General features: G+C 40.5%; 1 protein-coding gene across 1 annotated transcript; it reads left to right on the forward strand.

Moving 5' to 3' along the window:
- Positions 1-9: 9 nt before the first annotated feature.
- On the forward strand, positions 10-12,695 carry Psma1 (proteasome 20S subunit alpha 1). Its single transcript, XM_048460301.3, has 10 exons — positions 10-151; positions 1,612-1,656; positions 2,184-2,285; positions 2,404-2,507; positions 4,887-4,975; positions 5,584-5,654; positions 6,248-6,377; positions 8,065-8,144; positions 10,799-10,909; positions 12,349-12,695. The coding sequence occupies exons 1-10, from the start codon at positions 149-151 to the stop codon at positions 12,403-12,405; spliced, it is 792 nt and encodes a 263-aa protein (XP_048316258.1). The 5' UTR covers positions 10-148; the 3' UTR covers positions 12,406-12,695.
- Positions 12,696-13,572: the final 877 nt, after the last annotated feature.

Below are 13,572 nucleotides of genomic sequence, written 5' to 3' on the forward strand. Positions count from 1 at the left end.
TAAACGCTGATCCGTGGCTCTGGGATAGACTCTACTCCCTGCGCCGCTGCCGTCAAAACTTCGCAGGCGTCTCTGACGATTACCGAACCGGAGTTGGGTCCGTGCTCCTGGGTCGGCTGCTGGGTGTGATTGTCGCTGCGCCGGAGCTATGGTGTGTTGAACCCCGGGTCCTCGGAGGGTTTGGGGCTGAGGTCCGCTCACGCGGTCGGGGATCGGCCTCTGTTACTTGCGGCGCGGGGCGGTGGGAGAGGGAGCTTGGCTCACGGACGGGCTCCGGCAGTGATTCAGCATCTGCGGCCTGGCCGGCGAGGAAAGCTCGGTAGCCGGGGCGACCTTTCGCGTGGCTTCTCCACTTCACACGGGGTCCAGGCGCTTCTTCCTCGGCCAGCTAGACACCCTCGCCCCTCAGTTTACTTCAGTGGCTGATTCCTGTGGTCCCTCGTAGCTGCATTGGAGCGAGAGGATAGGGGGTGCCCTTAGCCTCTAGGTACCACTAGCGCGGATCTGAATCAGGTCCTTAGAACATGCCCATCTTCCTCGTGGGTCCATTTGGCTTTATCCGACTCTTTTGAGTGCTATGGGAAACGACTCGATTCAGACAGTTTGGTCACCTAGTTATAGATGAGAGGGGAAGTGATGGAATTAAGGCTCACAACGTAAAGGCCCTGAACTGCTCCAGTCGAGTCTGCCATAAGACCTCTTTTCTTTCTCACCCTTACCAGTATTCCCCAAGTGCCCAGACACTGGCTTTAGTAATGACATTATAACTGTCGTGGTTCTGCCACTGTAGCTATTTGTGCCCACCTCTTTACTGAGGTTTTGTGTATATCTTAATTCATTCGGTGACAAGGTGCTAGGAGAGAGCACAAAGTTAAACCAGACATAACTTTAATCATACTGTAAAGATAAAAGAGAGAGATGTATAGAAAGCCCGGTGTGTTGGCGCACGCATTTAATCTCAGCACTCAGGAGGCAGACGCAGGCAGATATCTGTGAGTTTGAGGCTGGCCTCTAGCCTGGGTAATGAGTTCTAGGACAGCCAGAGTGTAGAGACCCTGTCAAAGAAAAAAAAGTACAGAGTTGGGCACGATAGCACACACCTGTAGTCTCAGGGCTTGCTAGGTTAAGGGAAGGCCCCAAGGTCATCCTCCCAGGTACACGGCAAATGAAAGCCAAACTGGGGTGCATGAGAGCTTGTCTCAAAGAAAAACAGGTAGATATACTGAGAGTTTGAAGTAAAAAAAAAAATGAAACCTAGATGTTTGAGTCAATTTAAACGTCTTTGGCAAATTATTAGAGCCCAGTATAAGAGAATGGTTTAAGCAAAGAGAGAGAAAAGTGTGTACATACTTTAGCACTTGACTGCCCAGGGGCAGTGCTGTGGTCAGTAACAGAATAGAAAGTTAGGAAGACCCCAGTTCTCTCATCCTAGCTTCTCATGGTTAAGCTAGAATTGACCTACAAACTGAGTGCTGGAATCGTGTCTCAGGAAAGTTGCCCTAGCAAAAAGGCTTTAACAGTTGAACAGAAACAAATGCAAGGACACTTCTGAATGTTAAAATTTGAGGGTTATAATGTTCTCATAGTAATTGGTCTTTCTTCCACTTTCAGTTTCGCAACCAGTATGACAATGATGTCACTGTTTGGAGCCCTCAGGTAAAATGCTTTGTGCCATATCTGTAAAGTGGCTTTTCGTGGCTGGAATAGGTTCAGAAACTTGTGAGAGTGTAAACTGGGCTTGGTGGTGCTTATCTTAATCCTTATGGTCAGGATGCTGAAGATCATGGAGATGAAGGCCAGTTTGAGCACTTAGTAGAACCTTGCCTTTGAAAGACAGAGAAACAAAACTTGTGAAATTATAGGCTGTGAACTTAAAGTTAGAATTAAAATTAGTTAGCCGGGTGATGGGGGCACACACCTTTAATCATATCACTCTGGAGACAGGCAGATCTGAGCTCAAGGCCTGCCTGGTCTATAGAGGACGTTCCAGGACAACCAGGGGTATTACACAGAGAAACCCTGTCTCAAAAACGAAAAGAAAAGAAAGAAAGAAAAGAAAAATAATTTATTGGTTTTAAAAATGAAATTTAATTATGCTCATCTGAGATCTGGAAACTTTAACTTTGAATTTGTAAAGGGATCTTCTAGATGACATTAAGATGTGCTTTTCTTTTTGTCTTTAGGGCAGGATTCATCAGATTGAATATGCAATGGAAGCTGTTAAACAGGGTTCTGCCACAGTTGGTCTAAAGTCAAAAACACATGCAGTATTGGTTGCATTGAAGGTGAGTGAAATGATAATTCCATCTTTCTTCTTCAGGAGACAGAACTGTTAATGTAAACTTTATTGGTAAATAATGAAGCTGTAAACTAAAATATCTGTCGTACCATGTCTCTATTTAGAGGGCACAGTCAGAACTTGCAGCTCACCAGAAGAAAATTCTCCATGTTGATAACCATATTGGTATCTCGATTGCGGGTCTGACTGCTGATGCTAGACTGTTATGGTATGTATGACCGTGAAAAATTAAGTGTCTCTTTTGATTCATAATGGTTCATTTTTCTAGAAAATACCCTAATAAGATAGTTTAGGAAGTTGTTTCCCAAAATATTATAATTTTAATTACTTATTTTATCTTTATGGTTCCTTTGTATGTATGTATGTTTGTGTCCTGGTGTGTGCCCAGTTCCCTCAGAAGTCAGAAGAGGACATTAGATTTTCCTGGTATTAGAGTTACAGAAGGTTGTGAACTGCCATGTAGATACTGGAATTGAATCTGGGTCCTCTGAAAGAGAAACAAAGCTATCTCTCCAGCCCTAATGTATTATAATTTATAGTATTTGAGTGTGTTACTAAGTATTCCCGTTTCCTTATTCTTATAGCATTCTTAAACATCCTAATGCTTTTGAAAAGTCCCTGAATGAGATCGTTATTGGCATGTGTATTGGTTCAGGCCCTGTATGCCTAAGAGCTGGGCACTCCTCTGTTCAAGGATGACCTGAGCCATTCTAGTTTTCTTCGCTATGTCAGTATTGTTATACATTTGTTTTCACAAAGCTCAGTAGTCTATAATATGGGTATAGAAAGGTGACTCAATTATAGATCTTGTCTTCAGTGAGCATAAACCTATTTTATTTATAACACAAGGTGCAAAATAGAGAATAATAGGCAAATTTCTTTGGCAAACCCGAGGAGATGGATATTTCTTGTTTAGAAATAGCACATAAATGAAGTGGTAGGACTTTGAGATCATACTAATTGAATTCTCACTTCATAACTTACTATCTGACATTGGGCTAGTTACTTAAATAATCTTTCCCAGGGAGTATCCTGACCTGTAAAACCCTTAACACAGCGGCTTCCAGAAAGTGGGAGGGGACTGGAAATGGAAAGTGACCAAAGCAATCTCTTTAGTTTGTCCTGGTTTGGTTAAGAGAGAATGTAAGAGGAAGGACCATATTGCCATGGGTTAATTTTCAGCCAGTCTTTAGGTCAGAAGTAGAGTGGTGCTGCTGTGTTTCTGCTCTCAGAATACGACATCTGGCATGTGCTCAGAGTGCTGCTAACTCAGGTCTGAAGTACTATCAGGTCATCATTCAGTTAGTATGAGAGCCTTAGTGCTAAGATGTTGTGAGTGGGTTAGTGTTGTCTTTTGTTTGAAATACATTTTAGTTAGCTGCTTTCCAAGTCCTTAGGCCTACATGTAATTAGTCCTTGCCATGTTAAATAGTTTAATTTTAGCAAGCCTTAGGAAATTGACCTTAAAATACTAAACAGCTTAATATTTACATTCGGTCAGCGTTTGATGAGGGCCAGGTGTTGTAATTTTTTAAAAAGCAGAATGAGAAAGACCCCATGCGAGAGAGCTCACGTGAAGGGGTTTTTTATTGGGGGTAGGAGAATGGGAAAGTGGGGGAGGCCAGTCCCTGGGGACAGAGGCAGCAGTGGAGAAGAGAGAGAAAGAAAGATGAAAGGTGGGCAGGACCCTTTTAAAAGGAAAGGTAGTGAATGTGCAGAGGAGGTGCTATTGGTGGCTGCAGCTGAGGATGTATCCTGTGAGGACCCCAAGGGCAGGCCTGTACAGACGCCTGAATACTAACAATAGGAGATCAGGAGACTTGCCTATCTCTTTTGAGGCCTGGGGTTTGACTTCCACACTACAAAAAACACCCCAAAGAAAATTTGGCCATCAGCTGTGATGTGCATATACTAGAAAACCAGTGTGGAGAGAAAGGAGCACAGCTCCCCTTTATAGTCACAAGCTCTCTTCTTGATATTTACCTAGCTTGGATCTTGTCAGAATTACCAGTGAGATTCAGCCGTGGAATGGCTTGTATCTTTTCTAGAGTGGCACTTACTGTCTACTTTGAAGAAAAAAGCAAAGTTCTTTCTCTTTTTTCTAGTTTGAAACCTAAAATTGAGGCATATGGTGGTTGACAGTGGGAAGGACAAGGAGAAAGAGGGTGCTTTCTTAGCTCAGACTTCTGTAGTCTGTAGGTACTCTGGAGTCCAAGATTTTGTACGGAGGAACAATTTAGTCGTTTATGTAGTTCTTAATGTATTAAGCATTTATATTATGAAACTAGTTTCAGATACTTGCCTTCATTTTCTAAATTCTTGATTCCAGATGCCTTGCCTAACTTGGTCATTTATTTTTAAATCTTCATTTGGCTCCAGAGTTGAGGTGTGCGCGCGCACGCACACACACAAACACAAAGAGAGAGGGAGAGGAACCATTTTGACCATATCTTATCTTTCTGATTTTTATGGATGTACCCCATGAAAATGTTTGCAGTCAAACAAAATGGAATCAAACTGCTTTGAATGTTAAGATTGTATTTATTCTTTGTAATATGAACTGATTAATTTTTGTTTTCCTTTTTAGTAATTTTATGCGCCAGGAGTGTTTGGATTCCAGATTTGTATTTGACAGACCACTTCCTGTGTCTCGCCTTGTGTCTCTAATTGGAAGCAGTATCCTTTATGTTGGCATTTATAAATGTAAACTTTAAAGAGTTTGGGTAACAGTTTGTCTTAATTATTTGGGATGTGATAGTATAAACTGTAAATCAGATTGTAAAGGTTTTGGATCACTCTCTCACTAGCCGTGATAAACAGTTGATGTTTCCCAGACACAAAAGCCCAATTTAAGGAAACTGTTCAATCATCAGTCTTAGAGAGGAAAGTTTCTGAATGGTTCTAATTATCCCCCAGTGGCCCTTTTTATCCAAAACAAATCCCCATATAGGAAGAGATCATTCTGTTAGTGTTCATGCTTGACTTTGGTGGAATTCAAACTTTATATGATATTAGGCCAAAGGAATGCCTTTCTATTACTTCTAGAAGATTATGGAGCAGTTAAGAGGCTAGAATAGCCTGGGCAGTGGTGGTGCACGCACTTGGGAGGCAGAGACAAGCAGGTCTCTGTGAGTTCGAGCCCAGCCTCATCTACAGAGAGAATTCCAGAACAGCCAGGGTTATATAATGAGACCCTGTTTTGAAGAAAAGAAAAACTTTAAAAAAAAGAAGCTGGAAGTCTTTAGTTTGTTCCTTGTTGAAACAGCCTCCTTAACTAGTTTCAGAGACCCAGATCCCAACTCAGCGATATGGCCGGAGACCATATGGTGTTGGGCTGCTTATTGCTGGTTATGATGTAAGTGCATAGAGTATTGTTTGTGTATTAGTTACTTTTCTGTTTCTGTGAGAAAGTAACTGACATAAGTAACCTGAGGAGGGACAGAGCTCATCATGGTAGGAACTGAGGTGACTGTCGTGCTGCGTCCCGCTCAGCATGCTGGAGAGTGCTGGGGTTCAGCTTATTTCTGCTGTGCCTAAGTCCAGGACAAAGCCCATGAGGTGGTGCTAGTCACTGTCAGAGTGAGTTTTCCCTTTTCATTTAAACCTGTCTGGTGCTGGGCCTGGTGACACATGCCCTTAATCTTGGCCCTTGGGAGGCAGAGGCTGTCAAATCTCTTGAGTTCAAGGCTCACCTGATCTGCAGAGTGAGTTCCAGGACAGCCAGGACTACATAGAGAAACCTTGTCTTGAAAAAACAACAAAAAACTTTCTAGAAATGCCCTCATAGACAAACTTAGAGGTGCATCTCCTAGGTGATTAATATCCAGTCAGACTGACAATGATTAACCATCAGTTACCACAATTATATCCAAACGTTGAAAGCCTAGAAACTGCACTTTTTAGGTCAGCCGAAGGCAAGAATTACATAGCATATTTTTCTGTTCATAGGATATGGGCCCTCACATTTTCCAGACTTGTCCGTCTGCCAACTATTTTGACTGCAGAGCCATGTCTATCGGAGCCCGTTCTCAATCAGCTCGTACTTACCTGGAGAGACATATGTCTGAATTTATGGAGTGTAAGTGTAGTTTGGCTTACTTTATTTTGTTTTGCCTTTATATAGTTAGTAAATCCATCCTAAATGAGAAAAACTATTAGACTTTAGTTTTTAAAAATCCTAAGTTCATAAAGTGTCTGTTGTTGATGTAACACATACTAACTTGTACTTCCGAGCTACTAAGAGAACTTTACCAAAACATAAATGTGTCAAGCCAGGCGTGCACACCTTTAATCATAGCTCATAGCACTCAGGAAGCAGAGGCAGGTGAATCTGAGTTTGAGGCCAGCCTGATTTACAAAGCAACTTCCAGGACAGCCAGGGCTACACCAAGAAACCCTATCTTGAAAACACAAACAAACATTGTGTGTCCAACCTTGATAACTCGATGCATTTGATCAGAGCTGGAAACCATTATACTAGTTGGTATTTGGAAGTTCTGTTTACTACTTCTTGTCTGTACGTCTGTTTCTACTTTAGGCCACATAGAATTTCTGCTTTAAGTGGCCCATAGATAAGTAAAGGCAGTATAGCTGTGGGAAAAGAGGGTGAGGGGTATAAGATGATGAGCTGGTTTTCAGGTGTTTGCTTTGCATTAGAAGAATTATAAGATTTCCTGTGGCAGTATAGTATTCTTTGAAGGAAATGTTTGAGTGAGGCTCAGTGAGTACAGGAGTTACAATTGAACTGGGCGTTCCCAAGATCACCTACTTCTTGGGAAATTTCATGGCTAAGGACTTAGCATGTAGTCATACCCAGACTAAGACTTAGAGCAGGATAAGGGTGCATCGCTTGGTCACAGAAGGAAAAGACAAGCTGGGCACTTGCAGGCTACCTCATGCTCCCACCCTTGTGAATGTCACAGTAGCTGTGTGATGCTTCTATTCAAATCTGCAGAGCATTTGGGCAGTACTCCGCTATTGTAGTACAGATGGCACTGATTAATGATGCCTCAGCTCAGGGTATTTTGAATTTATGATGTACAAAAACAACATGCACTCAGTAGGAAATGAACTCCTGAATTTGAATTTTGGGTTATCCACATTTGGTAGGATTCTCTTATCATGGTGTAGGGAGGCAGGCAGCATGGTCTCAGCCAGCCACACAATCACTTATTGCTAAGCTATAACATTTGGTAGGCAAGATTCTTGTGTTGAATGAACATTTACTTAACATTTGCATTTACTGTGGATAGAAAGTTAGGTAACATCTATACAAGTCTTTTATGCTTAGACATGGGATTTTGTTATATCTACTTAAGTCTTTCAATGGTATCTTGTGGTCTTTTTTCTTTAGTTCATTCATATTTTATTCTTTTCATGATGTTTTAAGAAATATCATTTGCAGGTTGCCTGTTGTAAGAAATTGATAATTTTATATTGATCTCATATCCTCCAATCCTGTGTCCGAAAAATAAAAAAAGAAACAAGAAAAACAGCGTTCTAGAAAACACATTTTGCAAAACTAGGGTGGCATTTGTGAGCCAGGACTTTTATTTAACCTAGTGAAAGAGTGTCATATTTATTAATAAAAGACATCAAATCATTGATATTGGTTGATATTAGATTATACGGCTAACATTACATTTGCGGCTATTTTATTCTGTACAGTATGTTACTCAAGCCACAATTTCAGACTATAGACTTGATAATTAAAAGAAGCATTTTATGATAGTGAAATTAGATTATTTTTAATGTATTGCATACAGGCAATTTGGATGAGCTGGTTAAACATGGTCTGCGTGCCTTAAGAGAAACACTCCCAGCAGAGCAGGACCTGACCACAAAGGTAACTCATGGTTCTGACTGTAGGTGTTAACAGTGCAGTTTAATTCTCAATGGCAAGTAATAAAATAACATGTACTTAAGTTATTTTAATTGGGCTGCCTTGGCTTGTATTTCCTTTCTGTTCACAAAAGGATCTGGTTTTGAAATGTCATGTTTCAAATTGGGGTAAGAGTTCATGCAGCAATAAAATCAGTAAGTATGAATGTTCTTCAGTTTTGTTTTGTTTTCAGAAGATAGTCATATCTTTGTCTTTAGTCTGTTGTTACTTTTGTTTGTTTTAAACCAAGTATTATATAACCTAGGCTAGCCTGAAGCCTGCTGTGTAGCTGGGGGATGACCTTGAACTCCTGATCCTCCTGCTCTCTTTCACCTTACAGATGCTAGAATGACGAGCCAGCACCACCATACCCTTTCTGTATTGTTAATGTTGTTAACAAATGTATTGAGTGCTTCCTGTACACAGACATTCTCTAGGTATTGAGGATATAACACAAGTTTTGTGGCCTTCATTAGAGTCTGATGGGAAGGTAAACTATATACATAAATAATGACATGCTATATTAGAAGGTGACAAATACTGAAGGAATAATAACACAATAGAAAGAATGAGCAATTGAATGTTGGTCATTAGTGTAATAGATGTAAAACAGTGATCAAGGATGGCCTCATGAACAAAGTGAAATTTGCAGAAAAGAACTAAAGGAAGTAAGTGAGCCATACTGGTGTCTGGAATAAGATTATTCCAGCAAACACATGTGCAAAAAAAGTCTTCAGGCCAAATTTCCCCAGTATTCATAGAGTGGAGTCAGTAGAGTTAGTGAACAAGATGAAAATGAGGAGGCAGAAAGTCAGAGCTGAAATGGAAGCCTCATTGTGTATGTTCAGGAACGGTGATGGGAGAGTGATTCAGTGTCAGATGTTGGGGAATTACCATTTAAGTTTGAAATAGGATGCTTTCAAGGTTTTGACCTGATAAACCAGAGGAGAGAGTTAAATTTTACTGAGATGGATATGAGAGTGAAAGGAACAGGTTTGGGGGTAGAAGTCATAGAAAAAGACAAGTTAATTTATCTAAATTCTAAATGCCTATCTGCCCAGTATTTGATAAAGAAGCAATTTTCAGTGCCCACCAGACTTCTGCAGAGAGTGGTCCAGATTAGAGTTTAAAATGTTGGGAGTCTTTACATAGAAATGAATTTCTAAAGACATCAAATAGATAATTACTTTGAGGACTAGGCCAAACACACTAACCTTTAAGAGATTGAGAGATTAATAGGTGTCAGCAAGAAATTCATACAGACAACCAGAGATAGACAAAATCCTGGAAATTGAGGCATCCTTGAAAACAAATGAAGAAACTTTGGAGAAGACAATGAAGAACTGCTAATAAATTAAGAAAGATGCAAATTGAGAATTGCCCATTGTGTTAAGAGTGGTACCCCAAGGTTTTGACAAGCAGTTTTAGTTGTTTGGGAAAGAAAAGCCCTGAGAGGAATAGAATCTAGAAAGAGGAACTGAAATGTCTCTTTCGAGGAGATAGGGGTTTTTCCGCTTGTATCCCAGAAATATGGAGTACTGACTGGAAGAAGAGGAGGTAAATATTTTTCACTGTTTAAGATTTTTAGGATGGCTGCCAGGCAGTGGTGGCACACGCCACTTATCCCAGCACTCTGGAGGCAGAGGCAGGTGGATCTCTGTGAGTTCAAGGCCAGCCTGGTCTACAGAGTGATTTTCGGCATAGGCTCCAAAGCTACACAGAGAAACCCTTCCTCAAAAAAACAAAAACTAAAATAAAAATGATAATATTTTTAGGATGGAAGAAATTATGTCACATTTACTATATGGTTATGATAATAATTCAATGTAAAATGAAATAGTTATATAGGAAAGATATGAGGAAACTGTCCAGATCCATGTCTTTTATCAACACAGAAGTGGAAAGATTAGCTGTCACGAAAAAAAACTGGAGTGTTTTTCATAGTGATGAAAAGAAAGAAAGAAAATCTAGACACCTCTGTCTGTCTTCCAGTTGCTTCTGTGTTCTCAGTGAAATAGAAAACCAGGTTTCCAGCTGAAGGAGAATGGAGAATGTTAAGGAAATGTCTGAGAATGAGAGATTTTGGTTAGAGGTGTGGTTCAGCGATAAAGCATGTGCTCCTGACACCAGTCCTCAGCACTGGGGAGGAAGAGAGGAGGTGGGGTGGTGCAGGTTCTAAAAGAGCAGGGGAGGTATTTTAGGGTTTTCTACAGCTAAATGGGATAGCATTGTAAAGCTATTGGTTGGTGATTGGATAATTACTATTTAGTATCTAGTTCGGTGGTCTTGGCCACTTGGGAAATCAAACAACACAGGGGTTGCATATCTTGTAGTTGGGGGGTCACCACAACATAAAGAATCATATTAAAGTATTGCAGTATTAGGAAGGTTGAGAACCACTGCTATGGTGAGACTTTGTTTCTAGAGATCATGGAGCTTTGAGGCTACTCATGATAACCAAAAGTGAATGTTGAATCTGCAATTGAAAAAAGGATAGTTCTCTGCCTCTTTTCACTCCTACATACAGTTTTTCAAACTTTGAATTTAAATGCTATTTTAATTTTTCTACTTTATTGCCCAGCTTTTATCATATACATTAATTCCCTTTCCACCCTCAGAATGTTTCCATTGGAATTGTTGGTAAAGACTTGGAGTTTACAATCTATGATGATGATGATGTGTCTCCTTTCCTGGATGGTCTTGAAGAAAGACCACAGAGAAAAGCACAGGTATGTTACTAATTGTAACATGAGGCTCTGCTGTTCCTCACAACCGTGTCCATTCCCTGCTCTTGTCTATAGCTGTTGATAGGCCCATAATTGAATAACAAGAAAGAACTGAGGAGTCAAGTAAAATATTGAAGTGTGATCTCATAGACACAAAAAGGGAGAAGAGTTTGGGGTTCTACTGTAACATATTTAAGGTGAGCCCAAAATTTTCAGAGTTAGACCACATTTCTCAGAGTTCTCTTATGGACCAAGGCATAGCTAAATGGTTCTACTGCTGCTTTCAGTTGGGATCTCACAAATGCTGCAGTCTGATTGAAGAAGGGGCAGAGCATCCAAGATGACTTTATTCTTTATCTGCTTTCTTGGTATCTCAGAGAATCAGCTAGAAGGCTGTGGACGACTGGAATGAGTAGGCTCTGTATATTCTGAGGGCCCCTCCAACAAAGTGATGGGTCAGCTTGCAAAAGCTCTAAAGTAAAGGTCACCAGCCGTTCTTAAGGCTAGCACTCAGGACTGACGGATACAACCTCACTTTAGCAAATTCTTTGGGTTAAAGTGAGAGACAGGACAGCCTAGATTTTTCTGAGAAAGGTGCAGAAAAGAATACTTATTGGGAGCTGACTGTGGACATTTAGCTTGGCTCTCCGTGAATGGCAACCAAAAGCATTAAATACTGACTTAAAAACTGAAAGTCAAAATGGTGAATCTAGGGTTATGAATTTTTCCTGAGAATATGCATCTGAGTTTTTCCCCCTCAAACTTATCTTCCTGCCACAGCCTCCAAGCTTGTAGGGATACAGGCCTGCACTCCACACAGCTCACATGTGCTACAAATGGAGATGTCACAGCTGTGGATAGAAAAAGTGGTGCTAAATTTTTTCCTAAGATTATAGGATCATGCCTATAATCCCAGCATGCTGAAACCCTCCCTCCCAAAAGGGGGTGGTGGTAGAGTTTCTTCCAGCTTGAATCTTTGAGTTTTCCTCAGCTTGACAATTATACTGTTGGTGCTGTGTGGGAGGGTACGATCTTCATTTAAGTTGTTAGTAAGAATTAGTACTTTTAGGAAGAATGCTCCAGAGTTCCATGTAGCTAGTTTGGTGGTGTTTTTTCTGATAGTTGAAGAGAAGGAAGTTTAAAAGGTGCTGCTGGCTGTGTTTTAAGCATAGTAGTGTAACATAAGAAAATCTTGAAAGAAAAAAAGTCTTAAGAAAAATGATAAAATGTAGAATTAATCGTGAATGATCTTTAAGTTTTAAGAACTGTGATTTTTTTTTAAAGCTTTATTCAAAAATTTTAGCAGGATGCTGTACTAAAATCTAGTATCTGATACCTTTTAACCCCCTTTTCTCATTAGTTTTTTACATTGTGATGCTTGTGATTTAGGAGCGTATATTAAATGTTCACCTTACATCTCTTTTATTTCTTCTTCTTTAAAGCCATCACAGGCTGCTGATGAACCTGCAGAAAAAGCAGATGAACCAATGGAGCACTAAGTGATAAAGGATGCAGGGCTATGAGGACGGAGGGACACAACGCTGGTGCAGTAGTCTGCGCTCAGAACCAACATCTGCAGAGTATGGGGTGGGAGGCTTTAGGAATCAGTCCAGATGTGAGTTTTCTCCGAGCAGCTTCACAGAAACCATATAATGGGTGCATTTTCTTTGAAAGGGTCTACATAATCATTTTCTAGAAAGTATAGGTATCTATCCCAATGTTTTTATATGAAGAAAATAGTGTCTTTGCAGTTTTAAAGACAACTGTGAAATAAAATTGTTTCACCTCCTGTTGTATCACATTTCTGTTTTTAAGTAGTTTCAACTATTGACATTGTTACAATGGTCATTTGTCCTATCTGTCAGATTATATTGTTTTGGCTTGCTTTTTTTTTCTTTCTTTCTTTTTTTTTTGTGATACAGAAAAATACCTCTTACCACACCACATTCAAATTTGATAGTATGTAGACTAGCTACATTGCAAACCCATGTAAATGGCCTCAAAATATAAATTTCAGGATACGTTCCTAGGGGTTATTCTGATTGAAACTGAGAAGCCAAGCCAGGCAGGGGTGCAGGCTTTAATTCCAGCACTTGTGAGGTAAAGGTCAGGAGTTAAGAACCATGCTCTGCTACCGATGGTGTTTGAGACTTTGTCTACTAGTAAGAGGTCCCCACTTCCACCAGAAGCGGAACACTGAGCTGGAGATAGATCCATACTTAACCTGTGGTCACCTCAGGGTCAGTCACCCCACTGCCTCCTCTTCCCCACCAAAGGAAGTTATTAGAATGAGCAGTTTTTCCATCCAACCAGCAGATAGCAATAGTTATAGCTCTGGGCTCTGAGGAACTTGGCAAACGTAGCAGAAGAGGTGTCTTCATCTCAAACCTTTTACCTCAAATCTAGTATGATCTGGAGGCTGTCTTCTGCTCCCCTCATGAGCCTTCTGCTTGGGGTTAGCAAGACAGTTATTATCTTTTGTTGTTGTTATTTTGTTTTTTGTTTTTTCATCGAGACAGAGTTTCTCTGTGTAACAGCTCTAGCTGTTCTAGACCAGACAGGCCTCAAACTCACAGAGATCTGCCTGCCTCTAACTCCCAAGTGCTGGGATTAAAGGTGGAGCCACTACCTCTCTGCTACATTATCTTAAGCCATGAAGAGTAAAA

The sequence above is a fragment of the Myodes glareolus genome, chromosome 7 (assembly GCF_982192425.1).
Source record: "Myodes glareolus chromosome 7, mMyoGla1.1, whole genome shotgun sequence".
Taxonomy (NCBI): Eukaryota; Metazoa; Chordata; class Mammalia; order Rodentia; family Cricetidae; genus Myodes; species Myodes glareolus.